At 42.3% G+C, this 27,766-nt stretch overlaps 1 protein-coding gene across 2 annotated transcripts in view; it reads right to left on the bottom strand.

Moving 5' to 3' along the window:
- Nucleotides 1-663: 663 nt before the first annotated feature.
- Nucleotides 664-27,766, bottom strand: part of LOC102282417 (carbonic anhydrase 13) — a 39,328-nt gene continuing 12,225 nt past the window's right edge. The window contains exons 3-7 of one of the 2 annotated variants that reach the window (XM_070382908.1): nt 24,563-24,681; nt 17,392-17,487; nt 16,051-16,113; nt 15,380-15,535; nt 664-2,839 (exon numbers count right to left, since the gene is read on the bottom strand). In XM_070382908.1, coding sequence (XP_070239009.1) covers nt 2,720-2,839; nt 15,380-15,535; nt 16,051-16,113; nt 17,392-17,487; nt 24,563-24,681 — 554 coding nt within the window. In that variant the 3' untranslated portion in view covers nt 664-2,719. The remainder of the gene's footprint in view (nt 2,840-15,379; nt 15,536-16,050; nt 16,114-17,391; nt 17,488-24,562; nt 24,682-27,766) is intronic. The other variant, XM_070382909.1, reaches the window with a different exon arrangement.

Genomic DNA, 27,766 nt, shown 5'->3' with positions numbered 1-27,766 from the left:
GGAAAAGACTCTGATGCTGGGAGGGATTGGGGGCAAGAACAGAAGGGGACGCCAGAGGATGAGATGGCTGGATGGCATCACTGACTCGATGGATGTGAGTCTGAGTGAACTCCGGGAGTTGGTGATGGACAGGGAGGCCTGTCGTGCTGCGATTCATGGGGTCGCAAAGAGTCGGACACGACTGAACTGACTGAACTGAACTGATGGTTGTGTAGGGTTTCCCAGGTGGTGCAATGCTAAGATTCTGCTTGCCAATACAGGAGACATAAGACACACAGGTTTCATCCCTGGGTTGGGAAGATTCCCTGGAGGAGGGCATGGCAACCCACTCCAGTATTCTTGCCTGGAGAATCCCATGGACAGAGGAACCTGGCAGGCTATATTCCATAGGATTGCAAAGAGCTGGGCATGACTGAGTGACTGAGCACACACACGCACACACACACACACACACACACACACACAGTTCTGTAGGATAATGTCCTAACTTGTGAAAATATACACTAGAGTTTCTGAGATGATACAGTAACCTGTTGGTAAGTTTCCTCTCAAATCCAGAGGGAAAAACAAAGGTGTTTACAATTTTTCTGTGGATTTGAAATTGCCTTCTAAATACAGAGTGTAAAAGTGTAATTTCATTCTGTATCTTGCATAAACAAGTTCAAAGTTTGTCTCATTATCTTTATTACGATTGAATCCAATTTAAGTTAAAATACAAAATGCTTAACAAATATAAATCCAATCTAGGTGGGAAACAAAATATTAGTATTTACAACTCTTTAATCTTTCCACAAGATAACAATTTTGGATAACACTTAGACCTTTTGCCTCTGAGAGATAAATTATCAGACAATCTTCAAGGAAATCAGTGCTGTGCAGACTTTTTCAGTCTACTAAAGTCCAATTTGTAGCATAGAACTGGTGGAATACTGTGGCAGGAACCGTGACTTACAAAGTGGTAACGCTCATACACAGTAATTAGAATCCCTGTCTTGCATGCTAGTTACTTTCTCTGAGAAAATAGACTTCTTTGACTCACTAGAGTACTAGTGAGGGAGACAACATGTCTTTCCAAACTAAAGAAATTCATTCAACACCGGTCTTTCTAAAGCCATTAGAACTTCTGGATACACAGGTAGATTTAATAAGTATTCCTTTAAGAAGAAAATAATTTTCAAGAGATAAATTGCACTTTACTTGTTACATGAATTAACAGTGCATTTGGTTGCAAGCAGCAAGATAATTACCAAACATACAAAATAAAAGTTTTTTAATATTCAATTAATTATGTATTTATTATATGTCAATCTCCTACAAGGCCTCAAGCTAGAAAATGTAAAGTGAAAAAGAAAATCAATGGAGCTTTCATCTTAGGAACTCATCTTAATGCAAATATATATGTCTTTATTACACAATTTACTGGATACTTTCAATTATGAAAATCTATATCCAGAGGAAGACGGGTGTCTGAAACAAATCATCACAATTAAGGAAACTCAATTAACTCCTTTCAGAAGGTGGCAGAGTGGAGTATGTGTTCATTTTAAATTTGATTATTAAGTTAATGCTGAGAGTCACTCTGTTTGAGCCAGAAAGAGCAGAAGGACCTCTCCGTTTCTTCTTCACCAAAACCAGGCAAAGATATGTGAGATAACAGGTTAAGGTGAATGTCAAGAGCCAGCTTACAAAACTGCTTAAGAGATGGAGGGACACGTGTGTCAGGGGAGACAGGTGTTGCTATGGAAATGGGTTGATGGGACTGTGGACTGAGCAAATATTTGAGACTCAAGTAATTTTCCCCATTAGTTGATAAAACAATGATCTTCACAGGACTGCTGTCTGCTCTGCTGCCAAAACACAGGTCAAAATTAGGCAGTCTGTCCCTCGAGCCCATGGGCAGCTCTGCCTGCCCTCATCAGTGGCACCTCATCAGTTTCAAACCACACCATAAACACCGCTTATGCCATATTCTGACAATCACTGTGTCTGATCAATTATTAGCCAGTTTATTATTAGCATCACCAAGTGAATGAGATAGGTGGTGTAAGTCATTAAAGTTTAAAAGCTACTTATATCCCGGGGAAGTCCTCTCCAAAATTGGATGGGCTCTTCTTGAGCTGTGGAATAGATGCTTTAATTCACTATATCCCATGTCTCCATAGCTCTCATTCTGTTTGTTTTATTAGAAGTACTCTGCAATGAAAACCAGCAACATAATCCAAATGAAAATTCACTTGAAAAGGAAATAGTATCTACTTTTACGAATTGGAATGATATCAAGATATCCAGCAGAATCACTTGTTTAGAAAAAGGTACCACAATCCTATTATTCTGGGAATGAATTTAGGTATATCACCAACACCACTGAGAGATGTGACTGATCAGCCTCTAGGGCAAGAGACGATTCCTAACACATTCTGAGGTTTACGATGCCCGCCATGCGGTCACACAGGTGGAAACAGATGTATTCCACAGGCTTTAATACACATCAAACAGTGTCTGCTGCTTATAAACCTAAGAGTGCGAATCTGAGACAGGTGACTTAAGTCAGTTTGATTCAAAAGATCTGATTTTCTTTGGGCACAAGCTGATAGCAAAACGGCTATGTCACCCCATAAACGTCACCCCATAAATTACAATTCTAGGAAAGTTGGGAGTTTTGTGTTTGTTTTCTTTTCTCTCCACAGGCGTGTCTGGGGTGGTCTCTTGGCCACGACTTTTAACGGAAAGAGGCTCTCACTTTTCGGCCCTTCAAAGGCTGTGGTGGACGGTGATTGCTCAACAGAAAAGCCGCCGTTTCACCCTCCCTGCTGCACAGGAGGGTGCGGAATGCGGCCAGCTGTTGAAGAAAAGAGGAGAATTATTAGCAGAGAAAGTCACACCAGCGTTAATGAACTGCCCTGACTGGAAAGTTAAGAAGCTTATAAGCTTTCTTCTACTACGAATTAAATGTATTTCAATGAAAATTTTCTAAGTTATGGCTCATATATCATAAAGCAACTCTTCTGCTAGAGTCTTCAGTTCAGTTCAGTTCAGTCGCTCAGTCATGTCTGACTCTTTGTGACCCCATGAATTGCAGCACGCCAGGCCTCCCTGTCCATCACCAACTCCAGGAGTTCACCCAAACATGTCCATCATACAAATTCCTATGGCTTCAAAAATAAGTATAGAAGCATTCTTCATTTGAAGATCAAATAAGGGAGAAAAAACAGTCAGGATGTGGTTTAAAGACAACATATGTAGAAATCAGAAAATGTGACCTCCAGTGGCAGAATGAGAGTGGGAAGAGTTTTCCAGGAGGGGTCCCACTCCCAGTTCTGCCACGAGCGCGAGCTGTGTGACCTCGGAAATTCACTTACTGTCTTTAGTCTTCAGTTTCCTCAGCTATAAAGTGAAGCATTGGATTAGATTACCTCAACAGGGGCCATCGGTTCTTAGAATTTACACTCAACATTTAAAACACTCCAATATAATGGGAACCACGTGCTGTTCATCCTACAGAATGTTCACCTTTTATGGACTTTATAAAAGTGATCTATCCCTCACCATAACTGCGCCTTATAAGCAACTAACTAGGGGAAAAGCCCAGTCCTTCAACTGCTGACAATATTTCAATACAATTTAAGTGATACAGGCATATTTCTCAACACAAAGGTTTACTTTTTCTTATCACACACGCAACAAAATGCTTACTTACCTTATAAATTTCATATAGTACACAAGTGTCAAGAAGAAAATAGAAATTACTAGTAATCATGTCACAAAATTTAACCACTGTTCACATTATGGAGTATACCCTTCCAGAAGTTTCTCTGTGTATAAACACTATGCATTGGTGTTCGCATTTGAAAGTTTTCGTGCAAAATAAGCCCAATATATTTACTCGTCTGAAACCTTAGTTTTTCACTTAATATATATCCTTTGCATGTCAATAGATATTATTCTATGTCACTTTTTTTAATTGTTGAAAAGTTTATGTTATAAGCATGTTTATGAGTTATTCAGCAATTCCTTGGTGATTTAACATTACTAAGATTAAGGACAGGTTTATAGTAGTAAAATGAAAGTTGGGTAAAGTATCTGAATAATTCTGCTGTCTCAAAAACATTCACTAAAAACATATTGCCACATGAGCAAGATTTTGCTGTTTTGCTGTTTGTGTGTGCACAGCTTTATTAAACTGTTGAAAACAGCTTCTATTCTCTAAGCTTTGATAGTCATCTAATCAAAGAGTCACAGAAATTCAGACCAGGACACGTCACTTAGGTTTCCATCCTTACCATTTATCTAAAGCCTAAAATAGTTCTCTTACAATACTAGCCAGGACAGGAGACAGAGGTGATAGCTGTCCTTCATAATAAATAGGCAACAGTTTATAACCATGCTCTATGGAGATAAGTTCAAGTATCATATACAAGCAGTCATGTGTTTCCACAGTGATATTTTGAGGTGTCTTTTCAAAGAGTAGAGAGATGAGGAGTATTTACAACTTGGCATTACTCATGTTTCATTAGACCACATCACTATGGCAAAAGCAAGATGAGACATAAGTAATTATCTGGTAAAGTCAAGCTGGAATCAAGATTGCTGGGAGAAATATCAATAACCCCAGATATGCAGATGACACCACCCTTATGGCAGAAAGTGAAGAGGAACTAAAGAGCCTCTTGATGAAAGTGAAAGAGGAGAGTTGAAAAAGTTGGCTTAAAGCTCAATACTTAGAAAACTAAGATCATGGCATTTGGTCCCATCACTTCATGGCAAATAGATGGGGAAACAGTGACAGACTTTATTTTGGGGGGGGGGCTCCAAAATCACTGCAGATGATGACTGCAGTGAAATTAAAAGATGCTTACTCCTTGGATGGAAAGTTATGACCAACCTAGAGAGCATATTAAAAAGCAGAGGCTATGGTTTTTCCAGTAGTCATGTATGGATGTGAGAGTTGGACCATAAAGAAAGCTGAGCGCACAAGAATTGATGCTTTTGAACTATGGTGTTGGAGAAGACTCTTGAGAGTCCCCACTGCAAGGAGATCCAACCAGTCCATCCTAAAGGAAGTCAGTCCTGGGTGTTCATTGGAAGGACTAATGCTGAAGCTGAAACTCCAATACTTTGGCCACCTGATGTGAAGAGCTGACTCATTTGAAAAGACCCTGATGCTTCAAAACATTGAAGGCGGGAGTAGAAGGGGACCACAGAGGATGAGCTGGTTGGATGGCATCACCAACTCAGTGGATATGAGTTGGGTGGACTCCAGGAGTTGGTGATGGACAGGGAGGCCTGGCATGCTACGGTTCATGGGGTCGCAAAGAGTCAGACATGACTGAGCGAATGAACTGAAGTGAACTGAAAGTCAAGTTGTTGTTGAGTTGCTATGTTGTATCTAAATCTTTGCAACCCCATGGATGGTAGCCCACCAGGCTCCTCTGCCCATGGGATTTCCCAGGCAAGAATACTGGAGTGGGTTGCATTTCCTTTTCCAGGGGATCTTCCCGACCCCGGGATCAAACGCTCATCTCCTGTATTGCAGGAGGATTCTTTACTTCTGAGCCGCCAGGGAAGCCCAATATATACCCTTAGCCCTCTTCAATGCCTCTGCACACTGATAGTGGCTCCCTACCTCTGCAGCGTTTTAGCCTCATCAGTTTAGAACTGGAACTTAACTCTGGATCTTTCTCTGACCAGTTGCTCATTTTGCTGAAAGTCTCTGAGCCCATCCTGATGTCTCATCAAGCTCCTTCCCTTTCTGGCTCTGGCTCGCCCTCCCAGTCACTTAGTCCAGCTCGGTAGACCCTGCATCTCCCAGGCCCTGCTTACACTGGTTTCTCTTGGCTGTGGGGTTCTCCACCGCCGCACTGGCTGCAAAATGCAGCCCCTTGACTGGCCGCTACCGGCCCCCTGCCCTCCCCAGGCCTCTGGCTTCATTCCAGCAGAAAAGCTGTCCCTCTGTTCCTAAGGCTGACACAGCGTCTTCACAGCTCCTGCAAGAACCTCCACAGCTCAGTCGGAAGGCTGAGGAAGGTCTGACCAGTCTTACTGTTTTCTTGGGCTCTAATACCGAAAGCTTACATTTCTTCTGTAGTAACCCCAGTAACCAGAAACAGCTTTTCTAATGCTTTGGAAACAGTTTTGATTAGTCACTCTCGGGCTCAAATGTTTTTAATAGCTGTCCATTGCCTGCCAAAGTTGAGTAATAATAAAAATAAGCTCTCTTATAAAATATGATGGGCCAGGTACTATGCTAAGTGTTTCACATTACAGATTGCATTTAATCCCCTGAACAACCCTATCAATAATATACTATTATCCTATTCTAAAGGTGAGGAACTTACAAATGAACCATCTGGTAAATAAGACATGCGCTAAGCACAGCACTACTCTGCATCTCTAAGTGCTTTTCTTGTTTTTTTGTGTTTTTTCACCATTTTATTCTGATCTCTTCTTGTTCACTTTTTATTATGGAAACTTTCGGACATACGCAAAGGTGGACAGGGCAACATAATAAACCATCACCCAGCTTTAGCAGTCATCAACACATGGCCGATTCTGCTTCATCCAGACTCTCACCCACTCTCTCTCTCCATCTCTGAATCCTGCCCACATTGTATTATTTTGAAGCCAATTTCAACTATCATTTCAGGTAGAAACATTTCAAAATATATCTCTAACATATATGACATTTTGAACTTTATTCAGGCCCCAAAACAAACTTGTGAGCACGGCTGCTAAGCCTCTTGGCCACCTGGTTCCAAATCATCTTTCTAAATCGTCTCCTGTTATTCCACACACAGGTCCCAGTCTAAGGCAGTCTTGTGAAGAGGGTGGGGAGGGGGACCCAGAGAATCCGAATGAAAAGACTTTGGGGTTATTCTTAAAACTTTAGATTCCCGGACCTCATCTCAGACCACTAAATCAGTTTTCTAATAAGGCTCAAGGACCCACATGGCTTTCTCAGGTGACTCTTTACATATATAAATAACTTTATTTATGTATCTGGTTTTGGCTGCGCTGGGTCTTCGTTGCTGTGAGCCTTTCTCTATTGCAGTGGCCAGCGGGCTGCTCTCCACTTACGGTGCACGGGCCTCTCATTGCGCAGCCTCTCTCATGGCAGGGCAGGGCTCTGGGGCGCGCGGGCTCCACAGTTGCAGCTCGCAGGCCCTAGAGCGCAGGCTCCGCAGTTGCAGCTCACAGGCCCTAGAGCGCAGGCTCAGTAGTCGCGGTAAACGGACTTAGTTGCTCCGAGGCATGTGGGATCTTCCCAGATCAGGGCTGAGCCCGTGTCTCCTGCGCTGGTGGGCGGATTCTTCACTGAGCCACCAGGGAAGCCCTGTCAGGTGATTCTTGCATACCCCAAACTTTGAGAACCACAGGTGCAAAGATACCCACATGGTTTTTGCATTCCTTCTTGGCTGATGGAATTCCAGTTGAGCAATTCCAAATCCTGAAAGATGATGCTGTGAAAGTGCTGCACTCAATATGCCAGCAAATATGGAAAACTCAGCAGTGGCCCCAGGACTGGAAAAGGTCAGTTTTCATTTCAATCCCAAAGAAAGGTAATGCCAAAGAATGCTCAAACTACCACACAATTGCACTCATCTCACATGCTAGTCAAGTAATGCTCAAAATTCTCCAAGCCAGACTTCAGCAGTATGTGAACTGTGAACTTCCTGATGTTCAAGCTGGTTTTAGAAAAGGCAGAGAAACCAGAGACCAAATTGCCAACATCTGCTGGATCATGGAAAAAGCAAGAGAGTTCCTGAAAAGCATCTATTTCTGTTTTATTGACTATGCCAAAGCCTTTGACTGTGTGGATCACAATAAACTGTGGCAAATTCTTCAAGAGATGGGAACACCAGACCACCTGATCTGCCTCTTGAGAAATCTGTATGCAGGTCAGGAAGCAACAGTTAGAACTGGACATGGAACAACAGACTGGTTCCAAATAGGAAAAGGAGTTCATCAAGGCTGTATATTGTCACCCTGTTTATTTAACTTCTATGCAGAGTACATCATGAGAAACGCTGGACTGGAAGAAACACAAGCTGGAATCAAGATTGCCAGGACAAATATCAATAACCTCAGATATGCAGATGACACCACCCTTATGGCAGAAAGTGAAGAGGAACTCAAAAGCCTCTTGATGAAAGTGAAAAAGGAGAGTGAAAAAGTTGGCTTAAAGCTCAACATTCAGAAAACGAAGATCATGTCATCCAGTCCCATCACTTCAGGGCAAATAGATGGGGAAACAGTGGAAACAGTGTCAGACTTTATTTTTCTGGGCTCCAAAATCACTGCACATGGTGACTGCAGCCATGAAATTAAAAGACGCTTACTCCTTGGAAGGAAAGTTATGACCAACCTAGATAGCATATTCAAAAGCAGAGACATTACTTTGCCAACAAAGGTCCATCTAATCAAGGCTATGGTTTTTCCTGTGGTCATGTATGGAATGTGAGAGTTGGACTGTGAAGAAGTCTGAGTGCCAAAGAATTGATGCTTTTGAACTGTGGTGTTGGAGAAGACTCTTGAGAGTCCCTTGGACTGCAAGGAGATCCAACCAGTCCATTCTGAAGGAGATCAGCCCTGGGATTTCTTTGGAAGGAATTATGCTAAAGCTGAAACACCAGGACTTTGGCCACCTCATGTGAAGAGTTGACTCATTGGAAAAGACTCTGATGCTGGGAGGGATTGGGGGCAAGAACAGAAGGGGACGACAGAGGATGAGATGGCTGGATGGCATCACTGACTCGATGGACGTGAGTCTGAGTGAACTCTGGGATTTGGTGATGGACAGGGAGGCCTGGCGTGCTGTGATTCATGGGGTCGCAAAGAGTCGGACACGACTGAGTGACTGAACTGAACTGAATCCAAAGGAAACAGTAGTCATCAGAGAAAAACAACAGATCCAGAATCTCCACAACTTAATGTTCATAACATCTAGGTTGCAATACAAAGTTACTCAACATACAAAGAATCAAGAAAATGTAAACATGATCAAAGAAAGAAAAATCAGTGAAGTCAGACTCAGTTCAGTTCAGTTCAGTTCAGTGGCTCAGTCGTGTCCGACTCTTTTCAACCCCATGAATTGCAGCATGCCAGGCCTCCCTGTCCATCACCAACTCCCGGAGTTCACTCAGACTCACGTCCATGAAGTTGGTGATGCTATCCATCCATCTCATCCTGTGTCCTCCCCTTCTCCTCCTGCCTTCAATCTTTCCCAGCATCAGGGTCTTTTCTAGTGAGTCAGTTGTTCGCATCAGGTGGCCAAAGTATTGGAGTTTCAGCTTCAACATCAGTCCTTCTAATGAATATTCAGGACTGATTTCCTTTAGGATGGACTGGTTGGATCTCCTTGCAGTCCAAGGGATTCTCAAGAGTCTTCTCCAACACCACAGTTCAAAAGCATCAATTCTTCTGTACTCAGCTTTCTTTATGGTCCAGCTCTCACATCCATACATGACTACTGGAAAAACCATAGCTTTGACTAGACAGATCTTTGTTGGCAAAGTAATGTCTCTGCTTTTGAATATGCTGTCTAGGTTGGTCATAACTTTCCTTCCAAGGAGTAAGCGTTTTTTAATTTCATGGCTGCAGTCACCATCTGCAGTGATTTTGGAGCCCAAGAAAATAAAGTCTCTCACTGTTTCCACTGTTTCCCCATCTATTTCCTATGAAGTGATGGGACCAGATGCCATGATCTTAGTTTTCTGAATGTTGAGCTTTAAGCCAACTTTTTCACTCTCCTCTTTCAGTTTCATCAGAGGTTCTTTAGTTCCTCTTCACTTTTTGCCATAAGGGTGGTGTCATCTGAATATCTGAGGTTATTAATATTTCTCCCGGCAATCTTGATTCCAGCTTGTGCTTCAACCAGACCGGCATCCATTGTGAAGAGCAGAAATTTAAAAAAAAAATGAAACTAATAGAGTCTTGGAGGATCTGTTTTGAACAGGTCAAATGTATGCATAATTAGAATATCACATATGGAAGCAATCTATAAGTCCATCAAGAGATGAATGGATAAAGGTGTGGGGTATATTATATATGGTACATATATACATATGGTGTGTGTGTGTGTGTGTGTGTATACACACACATACACAATAGTATATTACTTGGTCATTAAAAATGAAAATGCCATTTACAGCAATAGGAATAGACCTGGAGAGTATCATGTTTAGAAAAATAAGTCAGAGAAAGACAAATATTGTATGTTTACATTCATATTTGTATCTACAAAATAAATGAATGAATATAAGAAAACAGAAACAAATTTACAGATACAGAGAAAAAACTAGTGGTTATGGAAAGTAGAAGGGTGGGGGAGAGGCGATACTGGTGAAGGTGATTAGATGTACAAACCATCAGGTAGCACAGAATAAAGAAGTTACAAGGGTATAAGGTACAGCGCGGGGAATATAGCCAACACTTCACAGCAACTTCACACAGAACACAAACAAATATTAAATAATTACACTGTACACCTGGAACTGATACAATATTGTAAGCAAACTATACTTCAATGTAAAAAAGAATATCAGAAGGAGAGGAAAGAGAATGGAGCATAGCATACACAAAAATTGACTCATAAATAATACAAGACTTAAAGGTAAGAGCTAAAACTATTACTTAAAGTAGGAAAAATATTTTGTGGCATATAGCTCGGCAAAGATTTCTTAAATAGGACACCAAAGCACACACTATAAAAGGTATTTTGATAAAATGAACTTCATCAAGATTAAGAGGTTTTCTTTAACTTTGGCTCTTCAAAAGACACGGTGGGGGCAAAAAAGACAAGTTTTGTAAAGCATATGTTGAAAACAGGGCTTTTATCCAGATTGTATTAAAAAAAAAACCCTTGCAACTCCATAATGAGAAGACAAACAGTCCAATTTTAAAGTGGACAAATTATCTGAACAAATATTTCACAAAAGAAGATATAAGCATAATCAATAATTATATGAAAAAGTGCTCACCATCATTAGTCATCAGATAAATACAAATCAAAAATCACACACGTGATACATACCCACTAGAATGGCTAAAAGTTAAAATTACTTACAGAACCAAGTGTAACAAGGATGTAGAAAAACTAGAAATCTTTTGCATTGCTGGTGCAAATGGAAGACGGAAGAGTCACGTTGGAAAACAGCAAGGCAGTCCCTTATAAAAGTAGACGTGACCCAGTAACCCAGTGCTAGAAATCGCCACAGGAAGTGAAAATATGGGTCCACATGGAAGTGTATATGCCAATTATTCCTAACAGCTAAACATGGGTAGTTGCTATTTATAATGGTCCCAAACTGGAAGCAACCCAATGGCTAATTAGTTAGTGAACAGATTAAAAAAGAATGCTGTATCCATACCATAAATACTGCATGCATGCGTGCTAAGTTGCTTCAGTCCTATCTGACTCTTTGTGACCCCGTGGACTGCGGTCCATCAGGCTCCTCTGTCCATGGGGTTCTCCAGGAAAGAATACTGGAGTGGGCTGCCATGCCCTCCTCCAGGGGATCTTCCCAACCCAGGGATCAAATCCGCATCTCTTTATTATCTAACCTGCTTTGGCAGGCTGGTTCTTTACCACGATCGCCACCTGGAAGGCCCATAAATATTACTCAATAACAAAGGGGAAATCAATATATCTTAAAAATATTATGTGAAGTCGCTCAGTCATGTCCAACTCTTTGCAACCCCGTGGACTGTAGCCCGCCAGGCTCCTCTGTCCATCCCCAGGCAAGAGCACTGGAGTGGGGTGCCATTTGTGAAATGAAGTCCAACACAAAAGTCCGTGTAAGCCTCTGTCACGCCTCTCTTTGAGACCCCACGGACTGTAGCCGACCAGGCTCCTCTGTCCATGGGATGTTCCAGGCAAGAATACTGGAGTGGGTTGTCCTTTCCTTCTCCAGAGGATCTTCCTGACGTAGGGATGGAATCCGCATCTCCTGCACTGGCACGTGGATTCTTTACCTCTGTGTACTATATGATTCCATTTTAATAAAATTCTAAAAAAGACAAAATTCTTGTGACATCTCAGCCATTGCCTGGGGCATGCGTGAGGAAGACGGTGGAATATAAAGGAGCACAAGCAAACTTTTTCAGCCAAGGGATCTATTCCATACTTGGATGGCAGTTGTAGTTGTTGCAATAATCAAAATCCCCACTTGCATACTAAAATGTATGAATCTTACTGGATGCAAATATCATAATAAACAACAAAGATCATTTTTTTTCAAAAAAAGGAGCTCAGAACTAAATTCTGCACATCAAATTTCAGCAGATGAGGAAGCCAATTTAGATAATCTGGGATAAACCACAGAGATGTGGCAAGAGAGGTCAGCCTTCCAAAGGATGACAGATCTGTTATCAGAAGTATCAAAAACAGTGTATCTTTCTACTGGCCTGGCAGTTAAATCAAGCATTTCAGTAAATGACTCTAGGGATAAAAATGGACTTGAATCAAGAAAAAGGAAATGGAAACCATCTGATTTGCCCTTTAGGTCAAACAGTGACTTGGCAAGAAATAGAATCAGGAAAAAAACGTTGAAAAAATCGGCACCAACTTACTAAACAGAGGATTTAATCTTCACAACTAGTGACATTATATGGTGGAATTGGAAATGAAATAAAAACAATATTTTCCAGATTCTTCTAAAATAAGGACCGCTAAAATTGATATTAAAAATTACCTTTAGTAAAGTAACTTTCAAGTCAGTGGTGTACACAAAAAGGACCTTCATTTTACTTTATACAAAAGAGCTGAGCAACTAAATAATCTTATCAACCCTCTCATGTGTTGGAATATTTTAAAATCTGCTTTTTTATTTTAGAACCGATTTAGATTTACCGAATTACTTCAAAGATAGAATAATTCTTGTACATCCCACAATTCAGTTTCCCGTTTGTTTTTTTCTCCCTTCTTTCACTCTTAAAGGATTCACACAGAAGTGCCCCCTGTCATTGACATTCTGCATTACTATGGTACATTTTTAACAATTAGTGAACCAGTACAAATATTATTAACTGAAATCCACCCTTTATTTCAATTTCTTCTGTTTTTACCTAATATCATTTTCTGTTCCAGGATCCTATCAGGAAATACATTTCATACTTGTTGTCTTGTCTGCTTGAGTATTTCATGATTATGACAGTCTTTTGTGTTTTTCACAACCTTGTCAGTTTTGAGGATTATTGATCAGATATTTTGAGAACTGGGCACTGCCTGATGCTTTTCTCATGGTTAACATGGTACTGAACTTTTAAAATATCTTTTACTTCATTCTTTAAATCTTAAAATCACCATAATAATTTGGATTACTAAGCTATTATAGTCATCATAATAATTGTGATTACTACTCAAATAATCATTTCAATCTGACTGAAAATGTCTGTCAGTGTTCCTGCCACAGCAGATTTCAGTGAATGCCTCAGAATAAGTTATCACTCACACTAAACCTCTAAAGTGCAGCTATTAGTTTATAAACTCTAACGGCATAAAAACCACATTAATAATTAATCTTAACAAATGGAACCTCAAAATGAATTGTTGCTCACACTAAAGTTCTAACATACAGCTATTATTTTATAAACTGCATAAGAACTACATTAATAATTAATGTTAATGATTAAAGTGAGATACAATAGTGAATTCACATCTAGGCAGTCATTCCTACATTTGCAGGGTGTTATTTTTGATTAGGTAGGGACGGGGGAGCCTGGTGGGCTGCAGTCACTGGGGTCGCACAGAGTCGGACACGACTGAAGTGACTTAGCATAGCATAGCATGTATTGTATATGACTAAATAATATTTTGATATTTTCTTTTCCAAATCACAGGTGGGTTAAAAATATATATTTTCCAAATGGTTTTAATGGATAAATTAATTCTTAAAATGTGAGAAAAAACACGATTCCTTTATTATTACTACCTTGTTAACTCTTACTATTAACCTGTTCAAATTTAATAAAGAAAAGTAAAAGCAAACCACTTAGTGCATGAAGGGGAGAAAAGTGAGCTGCATTAACAAGGCCGCTGAGTCCATGAAGGCCACTTTTCTCATGGTGCAACTCACGTTATAATTTATGATGGAAAAAACCCACAGGAATTTCCATGTCAGTCAAGCTCTGGCTATCTACCCAGATTTTTATAAAATATTTTAATAAGTATGAGCCAGATGATTATCTGGCTTTCATCCTAAACATGAGGTCAACAGAAGTTGGATGATTCAACACCACAAGGAGAAATGTTACCTGATGCAACCTTCGTAAAGGTGAACCAACTCTAGTCTTTGCTTAGGGGAAAGATGAATCAGTTAGGTGTGTGCGCCAGCCCAGAACGGGAGTACATCATTAGCTGCAAAAATTACCAGGCTGTGTTCTTGCCAAGATTTCGCAGCATATAATTCGAAAAAGAAAACAATAACAAAACCAAAACCAAATCCATTAGGCAAACAGCATCACCCAGCAGATTGGTCAGTCCCATGGTGGGCTTCCCCGGAAGATGCAGATTTGACCCTTGGGTCGGGAAGATCCTCAGAGTTGTGTCCGACTCTGTGCTCCTCTGGAGGAGGGCATGGCAATCCACTCCAGTATTCTTGCCTGGAGGACCCCAGGGACAGAGGAGACCCGCAGGCTACAGTCCATGGGGTCTCGAAGAGTGGTTCACGACTGAGTGACTAAACCACCACGATGGGGGATCACAGCTCTATCTGGAGTCTTTAAGCATCAAAGACACACTGAACCTGCAGACTGTTGGGCCCACCGACCCCGGGAGCCTGATCAGAGGAAAGGTGTTCCCATGAAGAGCACAGGCGGCCACCCACAGCTTCTAGGCAAATGCTTTAAAGCCCCTCAGCCAGCTTCACAATAGCTTTGTCAACAAAAGCCAAAAGATCAGACGGATTTCCTCAATCTAGCAAGGGCAGAGTGCTGGGCCCAGGCTGTTCTCACTGTTCCCTTTCTGAACGTGAAATCTGCAGGAGGAGCAGGTCCAGACACCGAGGTCAAAAAGGAGAATGTCGCCCTTTGAAGGAAGACTCGCTCCTGATTTTCCCTTTTGTATCGCAGACCTTTAATACCTCGGACCACACAAGAGAAGAAAGAGCAGAGCCCGCAAGGGGGCACGTCACGTCCATCCATGCCTGTCTGCACATTACATTTCTAGGAAATGGGAAAGAAATAATCTAATCATAGAAGGTCAAATAAGAAAAGAGAAACCTCACTGGGTTCAACCACTCATCTGACTAATGAAGGGAAAACACAGGCTTCATAACAGCAGAAATGAAGGGCAGGGTTTGAAACACAAACACACACACACACGCACACACACACGATTCAGCCCCTCTAGAGAATCAGGGTCAATGTGGAGGAAGCGATGTACCTGTTGAGAGCTGATGTTTATGGGCTGCTTTAAAATGATCCAAGTGACGCTCTCCAGAAGAGGTGGGACCGTAAGAGAGCCAGGATATGTCCAATAATCCCGGCATGGAGGAAGTAGACATACCGGGTCGAAATTCGTAAACCGAGTTTGTTTACCCTGAGGAAGAAAAGAGAATTCTCATAAATGACAGTGGGAAAGCTTTACACAGACCTCAAAAAAATAAATACCCGTGAAATGCTATTTCACTGGAATTCTGTAATTCATGGAACGATTTAGTATCTGCTGTTAGGTCTTTAAAAAACTATCTGCCTTACTCTAAAAATTGAAGATGAAGTAGCACCTCACTTAGATTTATTTAAGCAGCACTGGATTTCTTTTTAATGTAAGTGGCCTGACATTATTTGTTTTAGATAATTTTAGAAATTTTAGATAATTTACATAAAATTTAATGTAAATTTTAATAATTTACATTATTGTTTTAGATAATTTAAGATCCCGTCATAATTTTCAAGAGATAAGTGGCAATGTTACTTCCGCTCTATTGGTCAAGGATGTTTCAAACCCGCTTCCAAGCCAGCAGCATATGCTACGTCAAAGTCTAACAGAAGATAAGAGAATTCAGGAGAAAACAGGGAACATATTAGTCACTGGTAAACAGTAATTAACTTTACCTTTTCTTTAATGGAATCCAAAATGTCAGTAATCTTTTGCAGTTGGGGATTATGTTCACCAATCTGAAAACATGAAATTGCAAAAGAAATGGTTACTGTCTGACTCACTCCATTTCAGTCCCTATTTTTTGTTTTTTTTTAAACCCTAAGTCAGCTGAGAACAAGCAGTGATTGTTCTATAATGAGGCTCTCTTTCACCTGCCAGCCGTATCACACCAGAAAAATCTAAACTACAAGATAATATTACAGGGCTCCTTGGCTGAACCATACCTTTGATGCCAGAGCTGGAAGTAATGGCTTCATATTCTTCCAGCTTTATGAACATTTAGGGTACAGGTTCTCTCGAGAGAAACTTTGCTTAGGAAACTCCTCCATAATACCTGCACTGTTTAACTAGATGTGACTTTCAGACCCTGATTCTTGGTGACATCAAACATTAGAGGAAAACATCTCCCACTTTCCTTTTAAGATGACTTGAGGTTCTGAATCAACAGACTATGTCATCATGAGGAGAAGCCTTCAGAAAATATATACGTACTTATTTTCCTTTGTTTGGGGTGTCCTGAATTACCTGAAGGTTTTAGGTCATTCAGGGTTCAAGTATAATGCCTTTCCCCACTTGGCCTTCACAGCCACCGCCAGACCTGGGGACCCAAAGAAGGAGCTGCTGCTGTGCACGCTGGTCTCCTCTCTGCCCCCGGCTTCCCCCAGCCCCCGTGCAAAGAGTTATACCACACACAGAGCTGCTGCCATCACGAAAGGGCACACCCTAAAGAATCTGGCACAGTGGGGGTTGAGCCGCCCAGCCCTTGCACAGGTATCAGGACACTGGCACTTATCTAACCTCATATGAATACCAGACAAAGGAAAACACAAAGAAATCTTTAAAATCGATCAGTGCATTTGGGATAATAAACCATAATAAACTAGTGGTCAAACTAGTGCTTCAAGAATCAGGAACTTGAACTTTACCCTAAGCTGTATCTCCGAATATTGAGCAATCAGGAAGAGCCTATCATAAAGATTGCCTTCTCAAGGTATCAGTGTAACACTTCTGCTATTAGGTAATACTTCTGATATTATTGTTATTGCAGCTACATAAAACTGATCCGTGGACAATAAGATGAATCATAAGACAACCCTCCTAGGGTAGTTCTGGGCCCTTAGATGGACCATAAACTAACATAAAATGTGAATATTCACTTCAAAAGGAAAACAGTAAGCCTAGAACAAGTTTACTATTATTGAATAAAAAGTGGTAGACTATCTACTCCACAATGAAACTCTTTATCCAACACGACTGACTAGTTATTCAAAACGAAATCAATGGATTTTTTTCACCTGTAAAAATATTCCCAAGACAGCTAGTCCATCTGGCTCATGAGCTGCCTCAACAAAGCTGGGGTATTTGTCTGAATTCCAGTGAACAACGTGGAGCTGAAAGGGAGGAACAGGACATAATTCAAACATTATTTTTTAGACACCTTTAAAAACATAAAAGCAAATAAAACATTTATATATATCTTCCTGTCCTATGCACGAGAACCTTGGACAGAATCCTCCTATTTACTTTGGTCTGAAAACTACACAAGGGAAGGACCCTGTCGCTTAGCTGGTCTGTGGTGTCCTGTGCTGAGGTCTACATCATAGAAGGTTCTGGAGCATCCTGCCAAGCCTCTCTAGCCCCCAAAATCTCCAACCATTGCTTCCAAAAGACTTGGGGCTCCCCCACGTCCACAGCTCTGTCCAGTCACTCAGTCATGTCCGACTCTTTGCGACCCCATGAATTGCAGCACACCAGGCCTCCCTGTCCATCACCAACTCCCGGAGTTCACCCAAACCCATGTCCGTCGAGTCGATGAGGCCATCCGACCATCTCATCCTCTGTCATCCCCTTCTCCTCCTTCCCTCAATCTTTCCCAGCATCAGGGTCTTTTCCAAAGAGTCAGTTCTTCACATCAGGTGGCCAAAGTATTGGAGTTTCAGCTTCAGCATCAGTCCCTCCAATGAACACCCAGGGCTGATCTCCTTTAGGATGGACTGGTTGGATCTCCTTGCAGTCCAAGGGACTCTCAAGAGTCTTCTCCAACACCACAGTTCAAAACACCCACGTCCACAGATGGAACTACAATTGCGCAGCCTTCCGTCAGACCCCCGCTGGCGGCTGAGTCCAGCACACAAGCTCACACTCACAGATGGGTGGGGAAGTCAACCCTGTAAAGAAGGTGATCGGGCACAATCCTGCTACTAAGGGCAGTGCTCAGTTGTCCATGAAAAGTTTTAAGTCTTAAAAGTTTAAGACTATTTATGGCTTGAAAATGCAAATTCACCTTAATAATTGTTTTCAGCAATAGTTACATATATTCTACTTTCTATGAATGTTCAAATTCTTTGCTGAGAGGAAGTTTTAACAGGAAAAAGAGGCCTCAGGGTGTTCCAAACAGAGGCATCTCAGGAAGAAAATGAGAGGCAGCTGCTGTCACTGACAAGGGGAAAAGGAAAATCGGGGAGACAAGCAGGTGGAGGGCCTGGCACTCTAGAAGACAGGCTTCACCCACTTCCAGCTCCACCGCAGCAGCGGCTGACTGCAAACTCCAGAGGTGTGCTCCATGTCCCACCGTGGGGCGCAGTGCAGAATCCCCAACTCACAAACAAGTGTGAAGGGTTGTAGAGTGACAGCAAGGTGGAAAACCCTTCCTGGAGGATCTTCATTCCTGGCTAAGCGAAGGACAAACTGAGGCAGAAGCCAGAGGGCCGCGAGGCACCCACCTGACTCGGCCACGGTCACAGCTCGGCCCTGCTCAGCAGGGACCCTCCCTGAAGCATGGCTTCAGGTAAGACCTCCGTCAAAGGAGCCCTTCTGGCGCTCAGGGAGCAAACGCCTGTGAAGGGTTTCTTGCACAGATCACTCTTCTAGCTGTTACAGAGAGGATTTAGTACCCTCAAGGGAATGGTTTTATCCATTCTTTTAACCATAACTTCCCATCTTACAGGCAACTAATACGGGAGTATTGTAAGATAAATAAGAATTCTCCTAAACTGTGAACTATAGCAACTTAAAATAGTACACCGCCCAGAAACAATCAAGGCAGACTGGAATATCCAGACAGAAAACACAAGCGCGGATTCTCGCGGTGCCGTGCTCCTCGCTGACTTGAGGTAGTCGGGGGAAGCGCAAAGCGCCTCAAAGCATCGGATGATGAAGCAAAGTCCATCGGCATCGGATGATGAAGCAAAGTCCATCGGCTCACAGGCGACCAGCGCTGTGCCACACTGAGGGAGCGGCAGGCAGGCACGCTGGAGCTGTTTGAGCCGGCGCCAAGGCAGCACAGCAGTTCACTTGGTAAGAGATGAGAGCAGAGGCAGACAGATGTGAAAAGCCCTCTTGAGGTTCACAACCCCAGAGGACTAGAAAAGGAATATGCCGCTGAGGAGATGTGAATCCATCTATCATCTTTCCACTGGTTAAAAAGCAACAAGTGTTTGAAGTGCTATGGGAAACTAAAGCAAGAGAAATCTTTTGTTCTTTCAAACGAGTCCTTCTCGCTCCCACACACCTTGCTTAACTGCAAGTGTCACCTAAGGGGAACTGACACAACTTTTACTAGCATTCATAGATGAACTGAACCTCAAACAAATAACAAACGCACATTTCCGAACAGCGACAGCCACAGTGATTTGAACTGAATGACAAAAAGTCATTGCAGCCGATGTATAAATGGGAATAAGATTCTCCCCTAATGAAAAGCAGTTTCTAAATAACAGCATTATTCAACTTTAGTGTTTTTAAATTGCATACTGATACATAAAATGAGCTCATGATGATGAAAGTCCCCATTAATGTTGAAATCATAATTTTACTATCAACTACATAATCTGCTTATCATATATTTGGTATAAATTATAATCAGATAAAGTTCTAAATATGCAATGGACTATTAGCCTACTTTTTTTTATTAGTAGATATGCAACTCGAGATAAAGTCTTCCATGATTTAGATTATTTTAATCTCTGTAATGTCACAAATCATTAGATTAGGCTCCAAATTAAACTTTTTATATAGGTTACAGCCTTAAAGGGCTTCCCTTGTGACTCAGCTGGCAAAGAATCCACCTGGGTTCGATCCCTGGGTTGGGAAGATCCCCTGGAGAAGGGAAAGTCTACCCACTCCAGTATTCTGGCCTGGAGAATCCCATGGACTGTATAGTTCATGGGGTCGCAAAGAGTAGGACCCAACTGAGCGACTTTCCCTCACAGCTTTAAATGGTTTTCCCTTTCATTTGTTTCTTCATATTTTTATTTCTTAAGAGGATACAACTTGATGATAATCCTGAAGTTAGGTACAAAAGTAGGTGGAGAAACTAAGGAAATTCTTTGGAATCACTTCTATAGCCAAGCACAAAGGGATACTTCTGAACTGAAATCAAATGCAAAGGGCTCCCAAATGCCTCCGTGGGCAGCTCTGACCTCCTCTTTAGACTCAGGTTTGTATCCAGCACCCTACTTGAACGCAAGCCTGGAATATCTATGTTGTCGCTGTTTAGCTGCTAAGTCACGTCCGACTCTTTGTGACCCCATGAACTGTAGCCTGCCAGGCTCCTCTATCCACGGGATTCTCCAGGCAAGAATACTGGAGTGGCTTGCTATTGCCTTCTCCAAGGGAACTTCCCCACCCAGGGATCAAACCTCAGTCTCCTACGTCTCCTGCACTGGCAGGCGGATTCTTTACCACTGAGCCACCTGGGAAGCCAAGCCTGAGGCATCTCCAAATTAACACATCCCAGCAGTTAATTCCTGTCTCAGCCTGCTCCTCCCTGAGCTTTCCCGTCTCAGCAAAAAGCACAACCATCCTCACAGCTGCTCAAGCCATAGTCTTTTGGCTTGAGTTCTCTTTTCTTTCCTTCAGTCTGGACGCCCTTCTTCTGGACAGGTAGCAGGGATTTTACCTCCCAAACATATCCCGCACCTGTTTAACTCTCTTCACCTCCACTACCCCATGGCACAAGTCACCATCACTGCGCATGTGAACACGTTCACAGCCTTCTAGTCTGCCTCCCTGCTTCCTCCACGTTTGCCCAACCTCTTTGCCACAGAGCAGCTAGTTATAGTTTATAAAGTATAGACCAGAATATGCCATTGCCCTACTCGAAACCCTCCACTGATTGGTCCTGCTACACAGAGATAAACTGCAAACTCCCTGCTAAGCCCCCAAGCCCGATGCGGTGTGGTCCCTGTGGCCTCTCTGGGACATGACTTACAACTTCTCTCATTCGCTCCAATCCTGGAAGCCAAGGTCTCTCTTCTTGAACATGCCAACCTCGTCGTTTGCCTAAGAGCCTTTGTACCGGCTGTTCCTAGTCACTAGAAAGATCTCCCTGGATCTCCTTCAGGTGGCTTCTTCCAGCCATTCAGTCTCAAAGATGATCACATGTCATCCCAAAGAGGCCCTCTGTAAGCACCCAGTCACTCCACCAGATCATGTGGTGTTCCTGTTAAAGACCTTACCGCATACGACTTATCTACTTGTTTACTGTCAGCCCTGAACACCCCCGACCCCGAGGTCTGACCCAGACCGCCCCTCCAGTAGCCTTCCTGTCTCTCGACAGAAACACTGAGTCCTCCCCCGCCTCCCTCTCGCCTCTGATCAATCACCAAACCCCAAGGAAGCAGCACTTCCGCCGGCCAACGCTCCAAGGGCACCCTCTTCTATTACCTGGAACTGCCCCCAGAACCTCCTCACTGACTCCCTTGACCCACCTCTGCTTCAACCCAATCCGTTTTCAAACTGTAGCTCAAACTGGTATTTTTAAAGCACAAAGATGACCACTTCTTGATTCAAAGACAGTCAGCGGCTTCCCGCTGCACTGAAAGTGTTTGCGATCCGTACACGATTCATCTGCGAACGATCAGGCCCCTCCGGCCTCCGTGATTTCACCCCTGACAACCCCGCTTTGTTCTTCATGCTCCAACCACACCGGCCATTCTGTTCCTCAAATGTGTGATAATCGGTGATACTGTTCCCCGCCCCGAGTGCTCACGCACGATTCTCTACAGCTCCCTCTCCGCGTTGCCTGGCCCACTCCTGCTCCTCCTTCAGGCCTGCGGTTAGAAACCTCTACCGTGAGGAAGTGCTCCCTGACCACCCCTCCTCATTCCCAGTACTCCCTTCATGATGAGCGCGGGTAAGTGGGCCCTGACTGGGGACACGCTAGGATCTCAAAAGAATGAATGAATGAGCGCATGCGTGAGCAGATGAACTAAACAGCCTGAAATACACACTAAGAACAGCATGAAATTCCAGTCAAAGCTTTAGCCACGTCAAGAAGGAAAACCTAACAAGATGGTCCTTGCTCTACAAGTCAGGACTCTGAGCCGCTGGCGAACTGCAGGATCTGAGAGCCCTTTTCAGGAGGCCACTTGCCAGCTCACAGTCGGCCTATCTCAGAGTGTGCTTTCAAGTGTAGGAGGCTAGAAGGCTTAACCATAAAGCAATGCGACCAACTTGCCTGACTTAGGAAAACTACGACAGTGATGCAAAGCCAGCTCTCAATCCCCACAAAGCTTCTGAGATTTAGAAGAAGATGTCAAATTTAGAACACAAAACTCTAGGAAGCAAACACAAAAACTATTCAGTAGGTGATATAAACTGAGACGCCATACAGATTCAGGAGTCCCACTTTCCACATTCCAGGCTTTTTTTTTTGTCCATTTTAAACGTAGATTTTATTCCTCCAGCCCAGGGACAGGGCAGGTCACATACCCTAAGCACTCAGCCTCAAACAAAAGTGCTTTAGTAGGCAAAAAGGAAGCTTCGATTGATGGTCTCAGAGAGCAGCTGTGCACGCCAGTGGGAAAAGAAAACTGGAAAGAAGTCTGAATCTGAATCTCTGTCATCAGCAGGGCTATGAAAGCATACCTCAACTCCACAACTCAGTAATTAAGAGAAAAAATGAAGAAAAATTGAACATGGCTGGTAACATTGCTCTGTCTTGCTGAGACTACTTACAAGACGCATTATCAGATCAGATCAGATCAGATCAGTCACTCAGTCGTGTCCGACTCTTTGTGACCCCATGAATCGCAGCACGCCAGGCCTCCCTGTCCATCACCAACTCCCAGAGTTCACTCAGACTCACGTCCATCGAGTCAGTGATGCCATCCAGCCATCTCATCCTCTGTCGTCCCCTTCTCCTCTTGCCCCCAATCCCTCTCAGCATCAGAGTCTTTTCCAATGAGTCAACTCTTCACATGAGGTGGCCAAAGTACTGGAGTTTCAGCTTTAGCATCATTCCCTCCAAAGAAAGGGCTGATCTCCTTCAGAATGGACTGGTTGGATCTCCTTGCAGTCCAAGGGACTCTCAAGAGTCTTCTCCAACACCACAGTTCAAAAGCATCAATTCTTCAGCGCTCAGCCTTCTTCACAGTCCAACTCTCACATCCATACATGACCACAGGAAAAACCATAGCCTTGACTACACGAACCTTTGTTGGCAAAGTAATGTCTCTGCTTTTGAATATGCTATCTAGATTGGTCATAACTTTCCTTGATGCATTATATATTTTCACTTAAGTAGCTTTGGTTGAATCATACAATGATTCACTTTCATCTCATGGTAAAACTAGGTGTTAGCAATATTTAACTATAAACTTGAAGAATATTTAATTAAAACTTAAAGAATATTATGCTTTATCCTTTAACCAGAGGATTAGAAAAAGCAGAATATAATTAATGAATATCAGGTATAAGGAAAGGAAGTAACTCCCCAATGGAAAAAAACAAGTCAATGAACACTTCATACCAAGGACTTGAAGAATTAACAGAGACTGCATTTTAATACTTGAGGTTGTAGAGGTAAGGTAGAGTTCAGGAGAGTTTGTGACTTTACTTTTTGTCCCAAAGGAATTTTGCCATTTACAGTTAACTCTATAATATGGACTTTGCATGTGTGTACACAGTTGGGCCTGAAACAAATGTTTCTTTCCCTTCCTTCCACTTAATCTGTCTGCAGTTTATTCATTTCTAAAACGGGCAAAATAACCCTAAGCTTTAAGGCTCAGAAGGGGCAAATTTGTGGCTCTCATGTTGATAAACTCTCATGCTGACACAATAAAGCAATTTCAGCCACTGAGATAAACGAATCTGGTGTAAGGAGAGCTGTCTCGTGCGTCCCTTAAATCCCATCACGTAGACAAGCTCCGTGAGTATGTATAACTGAACCACCCGAAACTAACAGCATCCTGGAACAACTGTACTCCCGTACTCCAATCAAATTTTTAAATGATAAGGACCTACTGTACAGCACAAGGAACTCTACTCAATGCTGTGCAATAACCTACTTGGGAAAAGAACCTGGGAAAGAACAGATATATGCTCGTGCATCACTGAATCACTCTGCTGTATGCCTGAAAGTTGCATGACATTGTGAATTAACTATATTCCAATAGGAAATAAAAATCAAACTAAAACAGAAGGGAACAACTCTGGGCCACGAATACAGGGCTGCTGACTCACCTCTGCAGCGTACCTCACGCCGTCCACCACGTGTTCAGAGCCGTGATCATCAGTGGACCCCCAGTGAAAGTGAAACTGCCGTAACCTGTAGCTTCCAGTGAGGGGGCCCCCACGCAGAACTACACATCAATACAGTTCAAATTGTTAGCAGGAAAGAAAAACATGTGAATGTCCACAAGCCACAGCATCGTCCTGGATCATTCAACATCTCCATGTCCTCCAAGGGATTTTTTTATAAATGTGTCATTCAGTTTGCTGACAAGAATACAACTTTTAGGTATGCAAGGAATAAAACCAAGTGTTTTAAAAGGTTAGAGAATCCACAATAGATTTTTACAGAATATCTGGGAAATCAGATGCCTGGGAGACAGAATATCTGGGAAACAGACATGCTGGTTAGAAAGTAGAAAAACTGGGAGTTCATCGAGGTAAAGAATTGCTCTGTGAAATGGAGGCTGTCAGCCTCTTTAAATAAGAATGTGAAGTGTAAAGAGGCCCACCTTGAACTCGGTAGACCAGCCCAGCATTCCAGTCTGAGAACAGGCCTCAGTGTTAGAAGACCTGGGCTCACACTCTATTTACTGGGTCGTCTTGCACACATCCTCTAGTTTTGAAACCTCAGCTTTTATGTCTATAACTTCAAGAAGAGTATACCTCCTCCTAATGCTGCTGTGAAAACAGAACAAAAACTGGAGGCAAAGCACTTATCACTGCCTGGCAGAGAGGCAGCAAGCCAGACACGTTAGCTGTGGCTGCTTTTTCACTGTGGTTACAATCACTACAGAAATTGGCAGAGTAAACACATCTTCTATACTCGAATCCCATCCTCTTGGAGAAACATGAAATACAAAACAAAATTAACTCTTTTAAATTAATCCATCACATCTTTGTCACTTTGGCAGAGTATATTTTAGTCCTTTGCCTCAACACATATGATCTCTAAAACCATGCCAACAGAATCATATCTTAAGTATAAGCTTCTTAGTAGAAAACAGTCCTAAACTGTCTCCTCCCAATTAATCTTTATTGGGCAAATCTTCAAAGGATATGTGAGGATAAGAAAGCAGGGTAGGCTGATTACATCAAAAGCACAACTAATCTTTCATCAACACCAATAGGCTTGAGTGTGGATCCGTGAGGTGCAGCCTTAAACGGTAGCTAATTTAAATGACCCTCCTCTTCAGAAGAAATATATATACATATATATCTCAAAACTCATCAAGAATGAGCCACCTCATATAAGCAGCAAAAGATGTTAAGCAGCATCATGAAGTTTTCTACAAACAACAATAAATAAAAGACAAAACAATTATACAGAGTGAAGTGAGTCAGAAAGAGAAAGACAAATACTGTATATTAACACATACATCGGAGACGGCGATGGCACCCCACTCCAGTACTCTTGCCTGGAAAATCCCATGGATGGAGGAGCCTGGTGGGCTGCAGTCCATGGGGTCGAAAGAGTCGGATACAACTGAGAGACTTCACTTTCACTTTTCACTTTCATGCATTGGAGAAGGAAATGGCACCCCACTCCAGTGTTCTTGCCTGGAGAATCCCAGGGACGGGGGAGCCTGGTGGGCTGCTGTCTATGGGGTCGCACAGAGTCGGACACGACTGAAGCGACTTAGCAGCAGCAGCAGCAACTAAACTGTGCCATCTTTCAAAACTCACTTAAGCGTGCGTCTATGGGCTTCAGCTCTTGTCTATGTTTGTAATTGTTTGACTATTTTTAATTAGGAGATTGGACTGAATGTTCTTTAACTTCTACGATCCCCAAAACTGCCTAAGGAAAAACAAATTGGGGGCATATGTAATAAAATCTGTTGTAAGACTGAATGGTTGGGACTTCCTTTAGATTCATTTATGTCCAGATTTCTTTAAGATAGATAAAGATCGTTGTGTTTCGAGCCATCTGAAAAACAGAAGGGAAGAGAGAACCACTTACACCACACTCTAGAGCTCACTCTTCTGTTACTCTGACACAAAGAGCAAATTGTAGTTTCACCTCCCACTGGACAGGAGGACAGAGGCTGTCTGCTGGGGTCCCTGCCACACCCTCACCCAGCGGGGTAACCATCACAGGGGAGATGAGTGGTAAATATTTGACAAAGGAATGAATAAAATATTTTATTTGTATGTAGACAAACAGTTTCAAGGATGATTCACAGATAAATTAGTTTAAAAGGCACATTTCCCTAAGTGACTCCATACAGCATGGATGTAGCGGCATTTCAAACAAAAAGAAATCAACACTCCTATTGTCTCTTTTTCCCTTGCTGTTGCATAAGACCTGAGCCGAACCATGAAGTCTTTCCTTCACATATAAAAAGCGGATGAGAGAGCCTGAGGGATCAACGCAGAATTAACTTTGGAAGAAGATGCAAACAAGCTGGCTCAGGAAACGACAGTGATATAAAAATCACACACACGCTATCAGGGAATGTCCAAGAACACTGGGTGATCTCTTGAAAGCTTGCTCTGAATCCAGGGTCTAAAAGCCAGATTAGCACAACTCTGCTTAGTTACGCAATGGAGACCGCCTTACTCTATATGTATCTGGACTTTGTTTCGATTAAAATGTCCAACCTGGGACTATGGTCAGCAAATGTCTAATCACGAAGACCATTCTCGAGGAGCAGTGCTCTACCGAAGAAACACAGAGTGGGAAAAAATGAGTCCAAATACCAAGGCTCATCACAAGTGTTGAGATGGTTTATAAGAAAACAGCTAAACAATGCTATAAGATAAATAATGGTGACAAAAATTATTTTTAATGAGGCTGATTTAGTGTTTGCAGAAGTCAAATTATTCATCTTACTTTTCAACCTAGATGAATAAATATAGTATTGTTGCCATCTTAAATTTTAAAATTAGCAATTATTTCACCCAAATCATATATATATGATCTCCAGGGGATCTTCCAGACCCAGGGATCAAACCCAGGTCTCCCACATTACAGATTCTTTACCATCTGTGCTACCAGGGAAGACTTATACATGTATATATGCCTCCAATAAGATTTTAAAAAACTATTTCAAGTAAAACTCATATAAGAGGTCTATACTGATTAAGAAAGCCAGGTTAATTTTAAAGTTTGGGAAATTGTAATAACTTAGTAGATAGAAATCAGTCATTTGCTATATGCTGCAAAGACCAACGAGAAACGTACACATTATTCAGTTGAACTTAACTTTTTTAAAT

The sequence above is a fragment of the Bos mutus genome, chromosome 14, assembly GCF_027580195.1.
Source record: "Bos mutus isolate GX-2022 chromosome 14, NWIPB_WYAK_1.1, whole genome shotgun sequence".
In the NCBI taxonomy this organism is placed as follows: domain Eukaryota; kingdom Metazoa; phylum Chordata; class Mammalia; order Artiodactyla; family Bovidae; genus Bos; species Bos mutus.
Note: the sequence above shows the minus strand (reverse complement) of the source record. Positions and strands in the feature narration are given on the sequence as shown.